The sequence below is a fragment of the Condylostylus longicornis genome, unplaced genomic scaffold (genome assembly GCF_029603195.1).
Source record: "Condylostylus longicornis isolate FDR11 unplaced genomic scaffold, ASM2960319v2 ptg000004l, whole genome shotgun sequence".
Lineage (NCBI taxonomy): Eukaryota > Metazoa > Arthropoda > Insecta > Diptera > Dolichopodidae > Condylostylus > Condylostylus longicornis.
Genome location: NW_026577973.1, coordinates 19,462,793 through 19,486,014, shown reverse-complemented (window position 1 = coordinate 19,486,014; position 23,222 = coordinate 19,462,793). Strand labels below are relative to the sequence as shown.

General features: G+C 24.4%; 1 protein-coding gene across 1 annotated transcript; it reads left to right on the top strand.

Annotated features, from left to right (window-relative positions):
* Nucleotides 1–250: 250 nt before the first annotated feature.
* Nucleotides 251–15,552, top strand: LOC129609561 (uncharacterized). The gene is made up of 3 exons (XM_055521545.1): nucleotides 251–1,038; nucleotides 11,795–12,583; nucleotides 12,654–15,552. The coding sequence occupies exons 1-3, from the start codon at nucleotides 981–983 to the stop codon at nucleotides 15,029–15,031; spliced, it is 3,225 nt and encodes a 1,074-aa protein (XP_055377520.1). The 5' UTR covers nucleotides 251–980; the 3' UTR covers nucleotides 15,032–15,552.
* Nucleotides 15,553–23,222: the final 7,670 nt, after the last annotated feature.

The following is a 23,222-nucleotide window of genomic DNA, read 5'->3' as shown; positions in this document are numbered from 1 at the left end:
TAGTGTATAGTAGTGCACCGAATACAACAGTACACCACAGATATGTATGTATGTATAAACATTTTCAATATCATAAAAAGGAAAAAAAAATCCTCTTTTTCTCTTCCTTCTTGAGTGAATTATTAGAAAAAAATAATAATAATAAAATAACAAAAAAAAGTAATAACATAAACTCAAATCAACCAAATTTCTTTTAAAACCAAAAATTTGAAGCTATTTTAAGCCAGTGTTAATTTGTAATTTGAACGAAGAGGTCAATAAAGCAAAAAACAATAGAAACAAAAAGGAAATCCAAAAGAACATATTCAAATAAAATTATTTTAAAAGTACGAAAAATTTTTTTTCTATTAGATTCGAAATCTGATGCAGTGTTGTCGTCGATTCGTAGAAACGACCATTAAAATTAAAATGTAATCAATAGAACTGTCGGAGAATAATAAGAAAACAAAAAAAAATAATCAAATTAATTCAAAGTTAAGATTAAATTTTATATTTTATTTACAAATAAATATTTTATTATTTAAAATTAATAAAGAAAATGTGAAACGAAAACATTCAAATGATGATAAAAGCTTAAGAAAAAAAGTAATACGAAAATAAAATTGCAAGTGATTGTTATACAGTTATGAATAATAAAAATTTAAACAGTACTCTTTTATTGAAATTGAATTCACAAAATTAAATAAAACTTTAATTACGAAACAAAACAAAAAAAATTAAATAAAAATTGTTTAATTAAATTAAAAATAATGTGCTTGTAGGTAAAATTAAAAAAAAAAGAAAACTAATTTTTGCATGCCCTCTAACCTCGCCATGCAACTATCGGTTGACCAACCGCATGCTTAAAATATTTCTGAAAATTATACAAAGTAATTTTATACATTGACAATTAATTAAAATCTTTACTTCGTGTGTTGTAAATTTTTATTTTATTACTTTTTTTATTTTTTTTAATAAAACTTCAATTATTATTTTCAAATATGGAAATATCAAATAAAATAAAATTCTTGGTGATTTCAACATTGGTGCTTTTCATAGGTAAGTAAAATATGAACCATGCATATAAAGTAAAATACAAAATAAGAAATTGTATAAGGTATAGCTAACTGTTAAAAAAGCCGAAAAGAAAGGCAAAAAAAAAAGTTTTTTTTTTCCTTTTGGCGGTCCACGAATTTTGTTATTTTTTCACTAACACTACTATGATGAGTGAATAACAAAAGTGGTGAATTTAAGAATCATCACTTAAAAATATTAATTGTGTTAAAACTTTTGAAACATAATATATGTAATTACGTATAAGTGCACTTAGATTTTTACTAACTATACATTTCATAAAATTAGTTGCATACTTATGTGTGTACATAGTACATGCATATACATATATGTTAAATTTAATATTGACTGCTGATAATATAAAAGATTTTCATAAACGCGTTATTGTAAAACAATAACTGCGAAGCGCAATGCTACAAAAACAAAACGTGATATGGATATGGAATATAGGGCATTTTCGATAATTGAGACATACACTGAATAGGTTTTAAATTAAATGTAAAAAGGCTTTTTTATTAAGAAGTGAGATCTGAATTATCGAAAATCTCCATATTTTTCACTATTCTATGTTATTAAAGCAAAACAGTTCGTACGATTTGACGATTATTTGAACAAACTAGATTATATGAATGCAAATTATATGAACAGACTAGATTGGCAATATTTATATATAAACATAAATGTAGTGCAGTTTTCACTATATGTATATCGCGATATATACTGCGAAATTTATTAATCATTTCATTAAAAGTCTCATAAAGTTTAAATAAACTAAACCTGGACTTAAACGGATTACAAATTTACAATTTAATTTGATTAAAACAATTAAAGATTTTTGCAGATGATATTAGGCAAATCTTTAATTTGATAAACTTGTATTCCAAAATTTACAAAAATTGTTGATGAACTCTAAAACTTTAATCACTCAATTTATCACTCGATTCAAATTCATAATTTCGTTTTATACTATTGTCTATCTAGCCTAGTCTATTATACGCTCAAAATTTTTTAAAACATTTACTAATTAACATTAGTTTGATTTAGATATTTAAATTTTCGAAAATCATTCTAAAACTGAAAAGATAAAATTTCAGTTTTATTTATTCCTATTTTGAACTTCCATTCAATAACACGATTTTCATAATAAGAATCGTATTATCTACCGTATTCTTAGTTAGACTCACGTTCTTAAATTTTTTTTTTTTAAAAAACTTTTACATAATATGCATGTTCTTACATACCTACATATAATGGACATTTTTTACTCATTTAATAACTTTTAATATGTAACTTTAATATTTGAACTCAATTTTAAACCCACGTTTTATTAAAAAAAGTTGTAATACATTTATCTTTGTTTGTCATACCATCATCTTCATTTGGTTCAAATCGCCTAAAAAGTTTTTTGTTTTCTAAAGTTTATTGAATAATATGGTAAAACTAAGGATTTACCAAGAAATTGAATTGAAATTACCAAATTTTAATTCCATTTTACTATTTTACATATATACATACATAATTATGTACATAAATAAAATGTTAAAGGTTTTTCATAGTTTTCTTTTTTTTATTATTCTTTTTTCTATTTCAATTTAGAATTTTTGAGTATTTGTTATTTTATAGATTTATTTTTACTATAATGCTTAACATAACATAAAAGACTATAGTTTTAATAAAAATTATAATTATATATATATACGTATATATATGTATATGAGTATGTAGGTACATATTTGCATATCTAAACATTTATACTACACAATAATAGAGCGCATATCTTAATTTATTCAGAACATGTCTAATGTCACTATTTTTTCTAACTTTTAATGCCCGGCTGATTTACATAAAAGTTCTAAAATAGTTTATTTGTATACCAGTTTTCCGAAAATAAAGAAAAAAAAACAATTATGCGGCATTTCTTTAGTACTTTTTCCTATGATATTTAAAATAGAATGACATTTTCAATGCGCATAGGAAGAAAATTAGTTTTTAGAAATTAATTTTCTTCTATTGAGTTTTTCTTTAAAATTTTAAGAATAGCACGACGAACAAGAATTTCTAAAGTTAAAAAATGTTATAAAGAAAAAGTGACGTAAAGTTTAACTTTAAAGTTTTTAATGAAATATGAAGAGATTAATAAGGTATTCAAAAGATTTGAGTTGACTATGGTTTCTTTCTAGACTAATTTTTTTGGAAATTAATTTTTAATTTTGATATATTTGCAGAAAATGGTCAAAATTCCGAACAATTAGATTAAATAACTATAAAAAATTTAGACACTTATCTATAAATGTATACTTAGTGCCTCTCGGAATGTGAAATAAATTTTTGTTAATTTTTCCAATATGTATTGAAAATTTTAGTGGAATTTTCTATTAGTTTCTAAACTGAACGAGCACAACGAATATAAAGAAAATTGTCCACTTTTAACGTAATTAATAATCTACATCTACCTAAAGAATACTACTCTTTTCCAATTTATTTACTTATTATGACACGTACATACATAATGTACATATTTGGATTATTATACCTCACTTAATTATGTGCATTGCAAAGCGTAATGCATTTTTAATTTGTTAATTACCCGGCTTTTAAAAATTTTCCAGCACAATTGATTTTTAATTATAGTTTTGTGTCTGTAGATATTTAGGTATGCATACTGGTATGTTGCATCCATACATACAATTATAAAAATTTATGTATATGTACACACATATGTGTATATTTATATAAATATAATACAGAGGCGGTTGTAGTTTTGTTCTTTTATTTTTTAATTTTAAAGGCAACTAAAAGAATTTTGTGGAAAAATTTTTTGGCGATTGAAGAATTTATTCTGTTTTTACAAAATATTAAAGTTTTAGAAAAAATTTGGATTCGGAAGTTATTATAAAATACTTATGAATTATAAAAAATTTTTTTAATAAGTAATTATTAAAATAAATAACTATAATGTATTTTACGATTTGCATAAAATTGCTACGCTATACTAATTCTAAGATCTTCATTAACAAAATATTATATGAAAACTATTCATGATTGGATATTGATTTTTTCTAGTCTCTTTTATTCCAAAATAGTCACTAATAGAGAATGGTTTGTAAATGGAACATTATTTTTATTAGACGAATATAGCTGAAACTTGTTTATGTAATTCAAATTGTGAAAGATGTTATCTTTCTGTTAGAAGTTAGAATTTATGCACAACAATTTGTGGCTTATACCAAATACCACTTATTTTGAGATAGCTATTCTCGTTCCTTATATTAGATTAATTGTATGGGGAATCTTAATATTTGTGAAACGGATGAAGGAATAAAATAATTTCATTCTTACACTGCCCCCACACTGTGTATATACATAATAGAGTTCATTTTTTATCACGACGCTCTATTTTTTAACTCTTGCTTTTCTTTATTTCTAACTTCATTTTTTTGTTGTATTTTAGTTAAAATGTTTGAAAATATTATAAATCATCCCAAACACAAATAATAGCGTGTCAAATATGCATTATGGCTATAATTTTACCAAATTTTGTTACTATTGTGATATATGTAGGTTCCACTGAATATTTAGATGAAAATAACGCACATAATTTATAATAGCATATTTTTCACGTTAATCATATTAACATATAATTAATCTGTCAGATTGCATTATTTTTTAATTTTTAAATAGATTTGTTACTATACATTTGGAATGTACTTAATAATAGAATTTATGAACCTTTAAAATTTGAATTAATGAATTTAATTTAAGGGTTTTAAAAATAAAGAAAAGGGAATTTATAAATCAAAAATTAATTTCTCATTCTTTTTTGTTAAAAAAAAAAAACAATTTTTTACCACACATAAAAGAATTCAAAATTTTTTAAAAAGAATGCATTGCACTTTACCAAGAATGTACTTTGTACATTGTTGAAGTGGGAATTCTGGAGTCTTGTACAAAATAGTAATGAAAATCTTGTTTATTTTTTTTTGAAAGCGTTAATATCTAATATAAGTTTTTCTAAAAATTGTTGAGTTAACTTTTTAGCACATTATAATACAATGTCCCAAAAAAGAATGTGTTTGGAATGGGTACCAAAACAGAAATTTCAATTTTTAAGTCACGTGTCAACCCTCATTATTATGCCAGTGTCAAGGGAATTTACATTGTTATTGCATAAAGAATAAACAGCTGTTTTCGTACCTTCATTTTCAAATTTCAGCTGCATTAGTTTAATAAATTGTTGCCACTCTTAGTCAAGCACTTATAATCATGTATTTTTCTTTGATAAAGCTGTTAAAAAATTTATCCTTATACCCTTACTGTTAAAATTCATTGATATAATCAATAATTTTCAATAATATAATAATCCCAATTTCAAGGGCAAACTACTTGAATGATATTATAATTATCTTTTCTTAGTTTATGTATGAAAGTTTGTGCACATATATATGTGTATGAAAGTATAGATCTTATATATACCGGCCACGTATTTCAAGGATTATTCTGAAGCAGATGTTGTTCCTTATTTTAAGTGATTACCATCACTTCATTATATAGACATTGTTTAAATAATTTTCGAATAACAAAATAAAAATACTAAATCACAGTAGAAAAATATTTATAAGGAGAAACCTATTATAATTATTTTGCTATAATTATATATATACATACTTACTTACATAATTGCGAGTGAGTTGTTAAGAAAATTTACACAAAAATGTAAATAAAACCGGAAATACAGACGTCCAGTTAAATTGCGTTATTTTGTTAGGGTACTTAAGAGAATAGCAATATTGTACTTTACTAATATTGCTTATTGAATTTAGTTAGCTCTAGGGTCTAAAGTTGTCTTATTTAAAAATGGTTTTTTGACAAAATGTCCTTAAATTTTGAGACATTTTGTCTTTTTGTGTTGTTTTTTCGCTTTGTTTTTTGGTTTTTTATTTAAGTGGGAATTTCAACAGAATCTATTTGAAGAGATTTTACAGTGGTTTTTCTATTTATTCCTACTGAAGTAAGGACTATTTTAATTGTTATATAGTTGCATCTTGTTGATAGCTGTCAAATTCCTTATTTTTTAAAACATCAATCATAAATGCTTTTCGGCATTTTAAGTTTTTTTTCTTAGAAATTTTTCTATTTTTTCGTTTCTTATTTTCTTATGGTTCGAGTCTTAAGAATTTCTTAAAACTAGGATAAACTAGTTTAATGTTTTTACTATCCCTCATAGGAGTTTTCTAAAAACTATATTTACAAATTCCAAATATTTTTTTTATAGCCAGCATATGTACATATTTACCAAAAAACTGTACAATAAAGTTTATTGAATTTCATTTGGCTGAAAATCATCTCTATTTTTTCAATATGTTGGACTTCATCAAATTAATTTTGTATTATTTTGTACTCATTGACATCTTTTATTCAAAATATTTATAAAATTGACTGATTATTAAATTATTATCTAAAAATAATTAATTTTTGATTATATTATACATATGTATGAATGTATATGTCTATTTTTTTACGTCTATTCATTCATGTATTTTGTACTCACATTTTTGACTCTTATCTATACAAACCATACAATCAAAATCATAAAAATAGTATAATTATCACGTATTATAGCTCTTCTATTTTTAAAAGAGTCTCAGCAACTCATAGCATAAAATATTCACGCTTTTTATTTCAATATGTAAAAACAATTAATTTTCATTTTAATAAACATCTTTTTAAATATTGAAGTTTATCAGTGAAAATCTAATAATGAATTGAATTTAAAAGCAGTTGTTAAAATAAATTTTATATTTTTTTCTTTTGAAACAGAAATAAAATTTTTATTTGATTTGTGCACGCAATAATATTGACTATGAAGAGACCCTATGATCCCAAGTAGGTACTTTTTTCTTCAATAATTTTATTGTTTGCGTTTAAATGGAAACATATGGGCAATTGGAATCTTTATTATAGTCATGCGGTCATTCACAAATAAATTAAATAATAGAATGTATTCATACATGTGTGGCTATTTACCTTTTATGCATTCTAAAAAAGGATCATCCTTTTTTATTTATATAATGTATGTACGTCTGAAGATACATATGTTGAAAGCATTTTAATAAATATTTTGAATTTCAAAGTGGCCATTTGGACACTATAAAATAAAATACTGAAATAAATTAATAGTTTTTAAAAATAATGTAATGTCGTTTCTTGGTACATGTGTGCTTATATGCATAATTGCATATTATGATTTGTGAGTCTTCGGATTAAAGGTGTGCAATATGATTTATTTTCAGCAAGGATTTTGGCAAAAAAATTTCGTTGATAATTTGAATGAAACTGATTTTCTTCAATAACTAAATTGTACGACATAAATAGTTTCTACAACAATTTCTTAAAATGGGATAAATACTAAAAGCCAATATTTTAGATGAAACCATTTTGTATTGATTTTGCTCATGAATGCTTTGTGATTTAGTTTTAAATAAAATATTAACTTTTAATTATATAGTAATATTTTCCTAGTAACTATAAAACTCATTTGTGTTTATTTGACTATGGTCACCTTTGATATCACAAGAATTTCGTACGATATTGATATAAATTCTTATACAAACACGCACACACACATAAGTATGTATATATGCATATGTGCAAACAAAAACGATCTGCAGCGATTTTATAACAACCAAATGTATGGTCCACAATATTTATGAGATCCTGACAAAAGAAAACAAAAGTAAAAGAAATCCCTTTTTTCGGCATAATAAGAATTTGAATTGTATATTTAAAATGTTATCTTAACCCCCTGTTTTTACTTTTTCCATTTATTTTCATAACAACAACTATATCTACTATTATAACGATTTGATAAAGGATGATGAAGGTCATTTCTTCTCTTTTTTACATAGGAATGAATATCTCAAATAATCGTTTTAGGTTTTACTTTTTTATCAATATACAAACCAATATCTACAGTATTAAAGATAAATAGCTGATGGTTGTGTTAGTAGTATGACGTGCCTTAATCGGAGTCTCACTTTTCTCTGATAATTATGGAAAAATTCTAAGAAGATAAATGCAGAAGAAAAAAATAAAGAATAAAACAAAAATAAATTATTTGAAAAAAAAATCATTATAATGACATTGAAATGAAAAGAAATTATTAAAATTTAAGTATAAAAGATTGTATATATACTACATATATATGTATACAGATGTGTATATGAATAAAAGAATTTACTATACACATGGTTGTAAGTAGGTATGTGAAAAAATATGACAAATGGGTATGAACCTTTGAAAAGAAAAATAAAGTTTTTGAGATGAATGAAAAAGGGACAAAATAAATAATTGAAAATTAAAGAAAATTGAAGTTGTTCCTGATAATTGTGGGTTAGGTGCAAAACCAAAATTACCAATTATAACCTCTTTTGCTTCGCTTTAAAAGTCAAGGCAAATTAAACAAAATCAAAGTAAACAGAGCTATCATATGCCTAATTAGAAATTTATTTGAGCGCGTTAACAGCTGCCACTATTTCTTTTCTCCCAAACAAGTAATTCTAATTTTTTCGATTTCATGAATTCATTTTTTTCCAAACATTTCTCAAAAAAAAATGATTTTCTAAGAAAAAATTTATTTTTTTTAAAAATTTTTGCAGAACTATACAAAAAAAAATGTTTTTAAGTGGGCATTTCGTTACTTAAATTTGAACCAAATACGAATAATAAAATAACTATAAAATAGTCTGAATAAATAAATATTAAGTAAAATGATTAATTTTTTAAAATAAAATTAATTTTTATCGAATAGTTCAAAGTTTTCTTCATTATTATATTATTCAAAACAAAATATACACGGAACGGTTCTCTATTTAAATCTGTTTAGTTTATACCCTCTTCATTTATAAGTCTATTACAAAAGACTTTATATATGTATGTTTAATATATGGTTTTTACTATTACGAACGGAGAAACTCAAGCAACATACACATAGATTATGGACATTCAAAACCACGATAATGGTTGAATTAAAAAGTTTAAAGTTACTTCATTTATAAGTAGGGTTTTATTTTTTTTAAATATACACACATATATGTATGGATGTATATACGTGTCATAATAATAATAGTGAAGGAGTGTATGGTTCGATTATTTTAAATGAACTGTGTATGTATGTATATAAAAAAATTTCATTATTAAATTTATAATTTGGAAATTGATATTAATAATTTATACATAACATATTTATGGACTAATACATAATTACAAACATTTAAATCAATAACTTATAAGAAACAGTAATATCTCGATATATTTAACACAATATGACATTATAAGATCTACAGGACGACTTTTTTTGTTGATGTGAGGGACCAGGGCCTTGTTGAGTTTCTCACGTTAAACCATCGAATTTTTCTCTACATTAGCATTAAACATATAGGCCCCTGACATATTACTGTATTGCTACCACTTCGATTTTTTGTATGATAATGCTAGATTCAAAAGAACATCAATTTATAAATTATGTTTATTTTGTATTGGATTAATTTCTTGATATTTCCTTGCTCTGATGTCTAAAAGTAAAAGTAAAACAGAGAGTTACGATTCTCTAAGTTCATTTTTCTAAGCATTTCGCGGTATTGATTTATGACCACACATTTTTTACTTTATATTCGTATTTACGTAAATGCATATATAATTACATACTAATAGAAACATTTCTAAATGCATAGAATTCAATGTAACTCTTACATTTTTGAAATATTCAAAATTATAGTTTTCAAAAATTAGATTTTTTTCTTTAAAAAAAAAGTTTGTGATCACAATGTCAACGAACAGGGATTTCTATAAATATGTACATACATATGAATTCCTCGCATGCAGCTTCCTTAAAGAAATTTTTCTATTTTTAGTTTTGAAAGGGTATTTTTAGGTTTTTGATAAATTTAGATGCACCCAGTGTTAAAATTTTAATTTTATAAAACTATTTTTAATTTTTTTTGTTTTTGAAATATTATTTATGATCTCTAAGGAATTTCGGAAATAAAGAATTAAGGGAGCGCTATTTGATCCATTTCATGTTTTCGGTTTATTTTTTCCTTTTTGTTGTTCTTGTGGTTAAATTTTGTCTTCACGGCTTTTGACGCTTTTTTTCCTGTTTTTTTGGGGGAGAACTTATAAAATTTTATGATTCCAGGGATTATTAAAAACGAAATTTTAATAACAGTGGGAGTTGAATTTAAAAATTAATATTTTTAAAGTTTTCATTTTCTATATACAGAAATATTAAATAATGACATGACAATAACATGCTACAAAAGAAGAGAAGTTCTGAGCCGATAAAATACTTTTCTCCCTCAAAACTAATTTTTTGATTATTAATTTTTAATGATTTTCTTCAGAAAAATTTTTTTTCTTTTGGGAAAAATTTATAAAGCGTGAAAAATCTGATATTAAAAATTAAACGGATTATTGTAAGAAAAAAGATTTGTTTTGTGTTAAAAAATGTTTTTATATTTTGTTACAAGGAAAACGTTTTTAATTTAAAAATAATTGTAAAATAAAATAAAAATAGAAAGAAGGAATGTGTCAACGACTTTTAAATATAAAATTGAGAAAAAAAATATTTTAGTAATGCCCTTTTCGGATATTTTCTATTAAATTTAAAAAAAAAATTTATGCTTAGTTCCATAGGTTTCAGTGGAGTCGGATGTAAATTATTAATGTTATAATAATCTATTAATTTATATATTTGGAACTTGCTACTTTTTCTTAAAATTCAATATAGTATCAATACAATCCACTATGACTTTAGAATTAGAAAGTTGGAAAAGTAAATTTTAAAAGTATAAGTTTAAAATTTTTTCTCTATGAAATTGTATTTGAAAGCTAGATCCATTCACAAGTTTTACAATATTTTGTAACATTATTGCAGAATTTTTATTTACAATTGGGAGTTAGATTTCTTTAAACATTGCAGTTTATCTTAAACGTGAAATTTGTTATTGAAAATCTCTTAGATTTCTCTTTCTTTTGATTTTTAACAATTAAAGTATTCATAAATTATTCTAAAACGTCAGATTATTCTAAGAGCCAGATGTATGGCAATGCAGTACTATCAAACTCGAAATTTTGTTTGCTACAACCGTCAAAAGTTCTTAATGAATTCATGAATTATTGCTATATTAGTTAATAAGCAACACATAAAATTAAAAAGCTTACAAGACAAATTTATTTTCTTAAAAAATTTATAAGCCCTAAACTTTTATGAATGCACCCGAAAAATAAACGAAAATTTAATTTCAGAATTTATTAAACAAAAACAAAATCTTTTTTAGCTACGTAATTCATTTTTATATAATACAAATTAATTAATTTTATTGAAAGGTTTCCAATAAGCATATTGGTTTAGTTGTTTTTTTAAAATTTAAATAAATATTTTATCATTTTTAAATACTGTTTTTCGCGTTTTGTTGTTGTTTTTCTTTAATTTGCTTGATAACAAATAAAAGTTTCTTTGTTTAAAAAATTAAGCTATTTCATGTTGGTTTGTGTCCAAAATAAAAAAAAAAAAAAAGTATGTATCCTATATTTATGCAATATTAGCTGGTTATTTTTATTTCATCTTTCTCCTGTAAGTCTGCAATTTTTGTTCTCTAAAATCAAATTTCGAAAATCGTACTTAATTTGTTTTTCTTGTTTTGCATATATTTTGGATCCAAATTAATTTTCTAATTTTTTGCAGGTTCTTGTAATGGATCGCATTCGAAAGAACAGTTTGAATCCACAGATAAATTATTTCAAATAAATGATAATGTACTAAATTCAAAAATTACATTTGATGATGAAAAAGTGACATTGCCAACCGATTTATTAGAAAATAGCGATGTATCAACCACCATTATTCCTACCGAAATTACAACAAAAGCCAATTCATTGCTAATAAAAAAAATTATAGAAAATGTTGAAGCTACTACGATACGCGATGATAGATCACAAGTAAACAATCAGACTTTCAATAATTCGGAAAAAAGTGAAGAAAATATTGAAACAGCAAAGGAACAAGGTGTCGAAGTAACAACTGAAACGCATATTGTAGACGCATTAATATCACCAGGAATTCCTGGTTCTACCTTAAATGAAAAAAGTTTAGATGAAGTTAGATATAGTAATAAAAGTGCATTGAATGAAGTTGTGAATGGTACAAATTCAGAGGAAAATTCTTTAAGTTCATCTAAAAATTTAATAGATTCAAGACCCAAAGAACACATTGAAATTCAAAAAATAACAACTGGCGAAGATTTAGAAGAAAGTATTAAGAAATCTGTGCGCGATGAAATATTGATAGAGAATCCAATCGATCAAAATGCTCTTGATGTACTAGAAAATATTCCAGATCCAGAACTTAGGGAATCAGTTGCTAGAGATATATTAGGAGATGATTATATTAGACGAACTGAATTAAATGCCAATATTAATGCCGATGCAATCAATGTAAAATATGAAACCATTTCACCTGACTTGGACTTGAAAGGTGAGTAGTTTAACTTTTTTTTGTTAATTTAACTTATTTCTATATTTCTATTTTTTTGCTTTTGTTTTAGAACAAAAAAATAATTCGGAAGACATTGAGTACAAAAAGTCAAAGGAAGAAATTTTGAATAACGTTCAACATCATGAATATGAAAATAGAGTTTTCGATGTAACAACTGCTGTTTCAGAAAATGAATCTAAGACAATTGATTTAGAAAAAAATTTAACAGACGAAAATAATTCAGTTTATACAACAAGTGTTGCTCCAGAAATTGATTACAAAACTGAAACTAAAAACGAAGTAACGGAATCTACTTTTGAAACTACTACAACATCAAAAGAATTAAATGTAGCAGATAGAGTTGAACTTCAGGAAAAGCAAAATAAAATGGACAAGGTCATATTAAATATGCCAGAAAGGGGGGGCAGAGCCATGATTTTTAGTAATTCTATAATTAATCATGATTTAATTGATAACACTTTAAATAATTACATGTCAACTCTTGCACCTACGGAATTTGTCACTGATTTGCCCACAACTGAAGTTATAAGTAGTTTATTTGAAAATCAAAATGAGGAAAAAACGATTGAAACAGTCGACAATTCTGGAAAAATAACAGAATATCACAGTTCAGAAAATGAAATTGAAAATAGTGTTTACGTCAAACCGTTTCTAAATTATAAAGACGAATCTGCCGAATTGGTTCAGCAACATAAAGTTTTCACTACTCTTTCGCCAATAAAACAAGACAAGCCGGAAATTTCTGTGCAAGAAGGAGAAATAAAGTATGGTTTTACAACTGAAATACCCAAAGCTGAAGAAGGTGATCAAATTTATTTTACTACTGAATCATTAAATGTAAATGATCTAAATAATGACCAACATCACACTCTAAAAAATTTTACTAGCAAAGAAGATGAATATTACAATAAAGCTTCTACATCGACTGAAGAATCGGAGATTGAAAATACTAGTACCATGTCTCAGGAAGGAAATGAATCTGTATATGTAGATCATGCAACGATTAATATCAAACCAAAAGAAATTTCAGATAGCTCCGATTCTGATTCGTCAGAGGAAATTGAAAATGTTAAGAAAGATAAATCATCGACTAAAAAGTCGAAGAAGAAAGATGACAAGTCGTCTAGTGCTTCAGATTCTTCTAGCGAAGAATCTGAAAGTGTGGAAAAATTTGGTGAATATGAAAATAAAAATTCTAAAACTAATTCCAAGGCAAAAGGTAGATCATTTCCATTAAATAGCACACCCCAATTAGTAGAAACTGGCATTGAACTATTCACACCTGTTCCGGAAGATTCAGTTTCCGAAAGCTCAGATTCAAAGGAAGAACATATAATCATGAAAAAACCAAGTGCCAAATCAGAAGATGAAAATACTGTTATGCCCATTATTGCTAACATAAAAACAACAGAAAATCCTAAATTGAATTTATTAAACCCCCGTTTAAAATTTCTATTAATACCAGATGAAACAAAAAAAATTCCACAACTAACTTTCGAGACAACTACACTTTTGCCCTTAAAAATTTTTAAATCTCACCCATTACAACCTGTTGTCACTGATGATATTCCAAACGAAACAAATTTTGCACCAAGAACCCTAGATGAAATAATTCCATCTCAACAAAAGGAACAACAACCTGCATATGAAAATGAAATTAATCAAATTTTAGAAACTGAGAGCACTACTAAATTAATTGGCGAAACATTTACAGAAGCTGTTGAATTAAGTAAAGAAATAAATCGTAATATGAATTTATTTCTTGACCCTTTTGAAACGAATCGTTCGATTTCTACTCTTAGTAGTGAGAATCATTCTACTTCAAGTGATGAAATTATGGCAGCATCAAGTATTGCTGAAGCTTTACCAAATCAAGATATAAAATCAATAGAAAGTTCAATGAATCCAACTTTAGTTGTATTAATATGTGTCAGCATTGTTATCATGATTATTGCTGTTTTAGTTGTAACATTTTTCAGATTTCGTACACCACAAGGTGTTTTAGATATTGAAATGCAAGAGCAACGTAATGGTAAAAATTATAATAACGATCATGATGACGAAACAATTAATGAAAAGGATTATAATTGCTGTACAACAGCTAGATCATCATCTACATCAGGTATTGAAGATACATCTGCATCATGTTCCTTAGTAACAACATCTTCAATAACATCAAGAAATAAAACATCATCACCTATATCAGCATCATCTGCATCAAAATCATCGGTAGTTAAAAGATCGATATCAGATAGTAGATCAAATAATTTATCAGCACAATCAGTTAGTCTATTATCAGAGGAATTAAATGATAAAGAATATGAAAAACAACATCAAAAAACGATACCAGCCGAAATGTGTAAATTAATACCAAAATTACAAATAAATGGAGATAATAATTTTGATGACGACGATGAGAACTTATAATAGAAATCATTTTTTTCCTTTTATTAAAAAAACATTATTTTAATGTGCCAATAATAACTGATATAATTTGCGATATATTTATAATTATAACACTAGTTTATATAAGAAAAAATAATAAATTTAATATTAAAACTTAAATATCAAAGATAAAAAGAGACAAAGCAATTACAGATAAGCAATAAAATAAAAAAAACACTGTTTTCTAATTACGCGTAAGCGATTTTTAATCAGATTTAATAGAACCTTTATTAAAAGTAAAAGAAATAATTTTTTGATTACTTTTTAAAAAACAAAAAAAATTCAATTTTTATTTAAATGTTTTAATTTTTGTTTTTTGCTCTTGGTACGATAGAAATTATACATCAGAGCATAAATGATAAATGAAAAAAATAGAAGGAAACAATTGAATCATTAAAACGAACAAAATAATAGGAGAAAATTTAATGCCAGTTTTGAAAAACTGTTTTATTCTGAAATCAGTATAAGCACAAATTTTATTGAATTTCAATAAAAATACCCCACTAATACGAATAATCTAAATAATCTTAATTAATATTAAATTTTTGAAAATCCAAAATTATTAAAAATTACTTTGCTAAAGCTCTTTTTTATCATTTCCTTATTAGATTTATTCCATAATTTAATACACTGACTAGGTATGTACATATAATATATATATAAAAGCACTGAATATTCAAATAACTGTATTGTTATAATCATTAAAAATGAAAATTTGCACAAAAATCTCATATCGTAATAACAAAGACCTGTTTAATTCGTTTACAAATTACAAGTAAATTTTTAACAAAATTATTAATACTTATTGAAATAAGAAAAAAGAACTTGTGTTCAGTATTGGAAGATTTTAATTTTGCATTAGAATTTTTATAATATCACATAACAAAATTAAATGTGCCTTAATTTAATAAAAGTATGAAAATTTAAAAAAATTATTAAAATATTATCAAAATTTTATAACAATTCTCACATCAATTCTTATATGTGCACTTGCATTTTAATAAAATTGAAATTTCTTCTGCAAATCTATATTAAAATATGAAATAAGAATACTAAAATTATAAAAATATTTTTTTAATACTTTATAGTAAAAGAAATTATATAAAAATTAAATTAGAATACATAGCCAAACCGATTCAAAAATAATTATAGTAGATATAAATTAAATATTGTTAATTTAAAATTATAAGAAATAAAAAAAATTTTGAAAAAATTAAAACGACCAAAAAATTTTTTAGATTGCATTCTATGTAGTAACAGTTCATGCATACGTTTCCAGGAACTTAGCATTGTCTACTAAGAAGAAAATAAAGATTATTTCTGTTGCTAGAAATATTTTTTTATATTGGTATTTAGTAACAATAGTTACTATATTGTCATATTATTAAAGCATATTATGAGAAGAAACAAAGTTGTGGGCTGTGTTCTAATACGATAACGGTTTTTGTTTTTGTAATGAGGTGATTTAAAGACTTTCTTCCATAAAAAATAGGGCATTTTTAGTAAAAACAGTAAAAACTTAAAAAATACATTTATTATTATTTTTCTATTATTAATTTGTTAAGTAAGCAAAACATAAGTAAAAATTGAATTAGTAGGCGAGAGTTTTTAGACATAACACTTTGTTTTTTTTTCAATAAAAATTATAAGTGTTAAAAATTTCAAATTAACTACCTAAAAATTAAAAGAACTAATTTTCGGTTTGCATGTAGAAGTTCTTGCAAATTGATATTTTTTAAAACAGCTTCTTTAATTTTTAATATGTATCTTCAATACCTGACGTAGATGACGATTCATACTAAATGAAAATTCATAAAATATACATAAATAAATATGGTCAAACTTGAAATTTCCAAACGTTTCAATAACCAATTAACCCTGGTAAGTATACCAAGCATAACAAATTTATTTCAAAATTTCTCTGATCAGTAAACCACAAATAATATAAAATGCTTGAAATAAATGCGTAGTAACATGCTATATTTATACACACATATTATGTACACATGTATGTATGTTAAAACAAATTGTTGATTTCGATTAACGCTTTTCTATGTTTAAAGAGCTTATAGTGTATAATATTATTATTCGCTATAGAATACTATTAAAATATATCCGCTATAGAATATAACAATGTACCTGTTGTTATCATAATAGTCAAGTGCGTTATCGTTTTTTGACCACAATATTTGCATTAGCTTTTTTATCAACCATACTCGATTTTTTTTCTCGTTATACAAACTTACCTAGACGTTTTGCTATTGCATAAAATTGTAAAATTGATTGTGTAGTATCTAGGTATATACATTTTTACTTTATTTATTTCCATTCATTGTTCGTACAATAGTTTTGATTGAAGAGAAATAGGAAATTGGTATTTGTTTTTGTATCTGATAAATAAACAGCTCAATTCTGTTATTTAAAACTTTGTTTTGTAAACAATAAAATTTTTGATATTTATGCCACAATTAATCATTTCCAAAAATATAGGCCGCATATCACATTATAGCGTAGAATTTTTGAAACAGCATTCTTTGTTATAAAATTTAAAAAGAAGCAAAAAAATGTTATCATGATTACATTTTGAAAAACTTTCAACAACTTCTGTTTTTGAACAATGTATAGAAAAATTTACCCTCCCAAATCAATTTACAATTTATGAAATCATAATCTATAATTTCCGTACAAACTAGTGTTCTATAGCTTTTCGACTATTTGTATAAAGTAAGAGGGCAAAAATTTACCAGTAGTAAACAAAAAACCAAACCTATTTCTTAAAACGTTTAAACAATTTTATAGTTAACAATTTAATACTGATCTTTTCCTATCTGCATATACCAAATTGTTACAATAAAGACATTAAATAAATATGTACATACATACATATATAAAACTGCAATAGTTAAACATCAATTATATCTAATAAAAAGAATTATTAAGGCGCAATTATCAAATCGTCGGTTAAAAAGCAGAAAGCATTAAGCCAGGAAACTGTGTTTTGAGTAAAGTCAATTTGAAAAAATCGTAAAATTGTAAATCTAATCAATTAGTGCAATTGGATTGGTCTCTTTAATTTCTGGATTTATAAACTACGTTCTGAATTTGCATAATTTTTTGCCACAACAAAGATTATATTATTCTGATTTAATTCATCTATGAAATCGGAATTCTCAAAAAATGCACTTAGTGCTTTCTGCTTTTTAACCGACGAAATTATATTTTTGAGAAATTCCATGAAAGATATTTTTGAAACTTTTTCAAAAATCCATAATGTTTTGTGCAATTTGAGAGCTTTTATCGGTGTAGGAATTTCACAGCTATGCTAAGAGGATATATGTAGGTACATCACTTGGGGATATTATTTAAAAATTTTGTATACTTTTCAAGATTAAAATGCGTTTAATTCAAAATTTAAAATTTAATACTAAAGCTTTCACTGATTTTCAATAACATCCCATCACCTCAAATGAGAATGTAAGACGATATTACTCTTATTTTGATCGGCGAAGCGAATGACTAGTCGAGTCGGATGACATTTAAATTAATAACTACCAATTTTGTTTTTTTTTGCAGAAAGAATTGGATTTTTTTATCCCTTTAGCAATGTCGCGGTTGTTCTCCATTAATTTAATCAATGCTCGAATTGTTTTTGGTTCGTTTTTTTCACGCTTAATTAATAATTTCCAAAATTTTATAAACTTACTTTACAGATAGTTTAGATTTTTCTATTATATCACTATAAATGTTATAAAATTAAATAAAAAAAAACACTTATGTATTATTTTGAGCTTTGGTCTCATTCGCCAAAACTTGTCACACAGAATTTTCATTCAACAGATTTGACAGTTCATTCACATAAAATTTAGGCGAATTCACTTATCATAATACTAAAAATTAATATTCGCCAAAAATTTCATTCGCTTGGCCGATCAGAATAAAGGTCTAAGAGTGATTATCTCTTTTTACACTGAAGATCATTTTGATATGATTAACTGAATATTTTTATTACCCTTGTTATAAAGGCATAAATATCATAAGTATGAGAAAAAATTTCAAAAAGAAACACAGGTGATTCTTTCTACGAAAAAATTTTTTTATACAAATTTAATAGAACAAAGCAAAATGTATAATTTCCTACATTATTTTTAATTTATTTTCATTATCTACATAAAAATTACATTAAAATTTCTTCGTTAAATTATTTTTATTTTTTTACATTTTCCACAACAACTAAACAATTAATTTTATCTTTAAATGTTAACAGAGTTGAAGTTTATTTATTCACACCCATCCTGTGACAATGAGATTTCACTTTCATGTTTATATTACGATTATTCTAATTTCAATCTAATGTCTGGAATTTAAAAATAATTTGTATGTATCTTATGCATTGCAAAATGGAATTTAATTTATAAACTTAAGTATATGTACAATAAACACATGGGTATGTACGTGTGTTCACGTGTAAAGAGTTACATGTAGTTGTTATGGGAACTTCAATTTTAAATAAAATTTAATGTGAAATCATAATTAAAATTTTGTTCAGTTGAACAGGTGAAAACAAACATACATACTTCTTATCAATATTTTGTAGTTTTATTATATTTTTTTTTTAATTTTTTTCTTAGTTTTGTACTTTGCGCTTAAATATACGAGGTTTTTCCCATACATAGTGGTTTGTTATAAAAAATTGAATGAAATGATTTCATTCACAGAATTATTATGATTGCGATATTATTCTAGTTTAATATTTCTTATCATTATACAATCTTGAGTTTTACTCATTCATAATACTAAAATATATTGTATAATCAGCGTACAATTTTTTTTTTCAAAAGCACATAGGTATGAAATAGTTTCTTAAGTCACGATTTTCAATTTTAGAATATACACATACTTAAACACCTAAATATGTAGGTATATTTAATGAAAACAAATGTGTATACTTAAAATTAAATATTTATAAAAAAATACATAAGAGTTTTCTTTCTTTTCAAAATGAACCATGAAACGAGCATAACTTTTCTTTGGTGGTCTTACACATTATTATTATCGTTAGAATTATACAATGTACACTATTAAAAATTAAAGTAATGTGTGAGGTAGAGAGCTTCTTCAATTTTTATATCTCCGTTTTTCTCTGTTTGAAATGAAGATAAGTTCCGTCATTATTGTATTTTCTTATATGTTTGTATAATTATTTATATATAAATTTATAATAATGTTTTTCCCATATCACATGGTGAATAATTACAAAATTTATATGATTACATAAATACCACATTTTGTTCGAGTATAGGCTTGGATTTATGAAAAAAATCATTTGGTGAATGATGAAAACATAATAATTACCCAATAACCACTAAAAGTAACAGCTAATTAGTAAATCTTTTCGGAGTATCTACGTGTATTAATTTTTAAGTTAGAACATGAAAATTTTTTAACTTTTACTATCATGCCATAATGTAATATCACTATTTGTTTTGTTGTAGCATTAATAATATTGTGAGCATATTTTTTTATTTTATAAGCCATTAATAATAACTTTTTGTGGCGCTTTTATTTTAATTTTTTATATTCATTATTAAAGTATATTTTACCATATTGTATGCCTATATTAGGATAGCATATGGACATGCATGGTATAACAAATTAACAAATATAGTATTTATAAATATATGTTACAAATACTTACATGGCATGTAGTTAAAAAATTTTGTTTTGTATAATTGTGTATACTTTTAAATTTTTTAATTTTATAAAATTATTAATTGGAATGCGTGATAGAAAGTAATATGTATAATAATTTAAGATTAAAAATAATGAATTGAAAAATATAAAATTATAATGGGAATTAATTCACTTTAAATGTCAATAAAAAATTCGAAATAGAGAACATTCGAGTTTAAGCAATATAAGAAGGTTTAATGGATATTTTAGGGGTAGCGAAGTTTTTTTTAATTGAATGTTTATAATAAAAATTATTTTATTTAAAATAAAAATTATATACTCATTTCCATTATCACCTGAAATACGTAAGTTTTGCTAATGCATCAAAGTAACCGGGTGGCAGTTTCAAAATTTTAATAAAATACAAATCTAGTCTCATTTTGTCGACGATTGTCAGCTAAACCTCTGTTTCGTATATCAGATTTTATTTTTATATTGAAAATAAATTTTCGTAGCTACGATCGATGAAAATTTTGTATTGATATTTAAAAACATATGTATGTAAAAATATGTAAAATGTAAGAAATAATAAAATTTTATATATTATAGATTATGTTGAAATATGCGTAAAATTATCAATTTTTGTTGATTTCCACACTGTAAAAAATCCGTTTTTAAGAACTTTAGCTTATTATTTTTGATTAAATTCAGCAGTATAAAAAATTATTTTGAGTATTGCCATTATTAACATTTAAAATACATTTAAAATTACAAATTTGAACTTTAAATTGTCAAATTCTAACTGTAACGTTTAATCTTAATATTTGTAAATTTATCTTGAAACTTACCCCAACGTTTATTGTAATGAAATTACGAAGAAAAACTAAAAATAAAAGTTTGATCAAACCAAAACCCAATTGTAAAGAAGCATAAGTAAAGGAAAATACGGTTTTTAAAAACAATGTATTGCATTATTTAAATTATTATGTAAATACTTTCATTGATGAACCAGAATATATTGCATATATTTCGGATGAGCACAAAAAGAGTTAAAGAAGCCTTTGTAGCCAATAATCGTTGAATTGAACGGTTAAATAAGTGAGTTAGAATAAATGATGATACTATACTTATATATTTTTATTGAAATTTTGAAATAACATACGGTTTCGGAAATATAAAGTGTCGAAAATTAAAATTTTACGAATTTCGAACTTCGATAACTTGACACTACGGGTGTACTTGGAGAAAAGCTTTTATCCAAATAAATTAACTAGTATCCAAATGCTGCCAAAAGTTTTCTTTTAGAAAAATAACTTTCTAGTAAAGATCCATTTGTGCATTAAAATTCAGCTTTCTATCTTAAAGGACAAACGGACGGACGGCAAAAAAAAAAGGAATTTTATAGCTGAAAAAAATTAAATGAGTCAAACGTACAACCAATTAAAATTTTATAAAAAGCATTTAGAATTTTTTTTCGAGGTACTGTCTCTGCCTTCCTCAGCGCATTTAAAATCATTTGTACATAATATAAAATGGTATTCTCAGTAGATGTTCTTTATATGCAATGTATGGAAAATGATACTTCGCAAAGTTTGTCTTTTTTTGCAGTAAAGTAAGTCAGGCTTTGCTATTTGAATATTGTTTATTATGAAGTGAAAATGAATGGAGTTTTTCAATTTTTTTAAAATCGAAAAAATGGTAACGAGTATATAACACATTCATCTCACAACCCTTATAATGAAAAATTAATGTGATGTATGTATGTCAGAGGGCAATTTACCGATGAATCACCAAAATAATAAGAAAATTCTTTGTAATGTACATTATGTATTATAAAAGTATAAGACAAAAAATATAAAAAGTAGTAAGTATATAAAATATAAAGAGACGATTTTTTAGAGTCTCAGTATTTGTTTTTCGTACATATTTAAATTTTTAATTTACGCGAATTCAGAAATTTCAATTGGTAATCCAATTTATAAAATATTAGTACTTAAGCCAAAATTTAATTCTATCAACAATTATTCTTTGTCTTAAAAAGGTTTAAAATTGTTTCCTTAACTAAAATTGTTGTTAATGCTTACCAAAAATTATAGCAAGCACAATATACATAATATGGCGATTAATTTTATATTCTTATTAAATAAAATAATAAGATAAAAATATTAAAACGAATTTCTTAAATTTAATTAATGTCAGCTCCACTTTTGAGTTCTCATATAATTTAATATATATAGAGTAACGCACCATTAACAATTCACAAACGTATGATAATTAATTTCTAAACCTTTTTTATATCGACGCATTGACATTCTATAAAATATTTTCTTGTAAATAATTGAACGTTTCTTATGCATAAACAAACAATTAACTATATAAGTATATATGTATATACATATTTTCCTTAAAATATTCAAATTAAGCCCCATAATAATTATGTGATAAAATATATTAATTATGTCGGATAATGTTAATTATAAATCGCTCATTTTCAAAGCGTTCT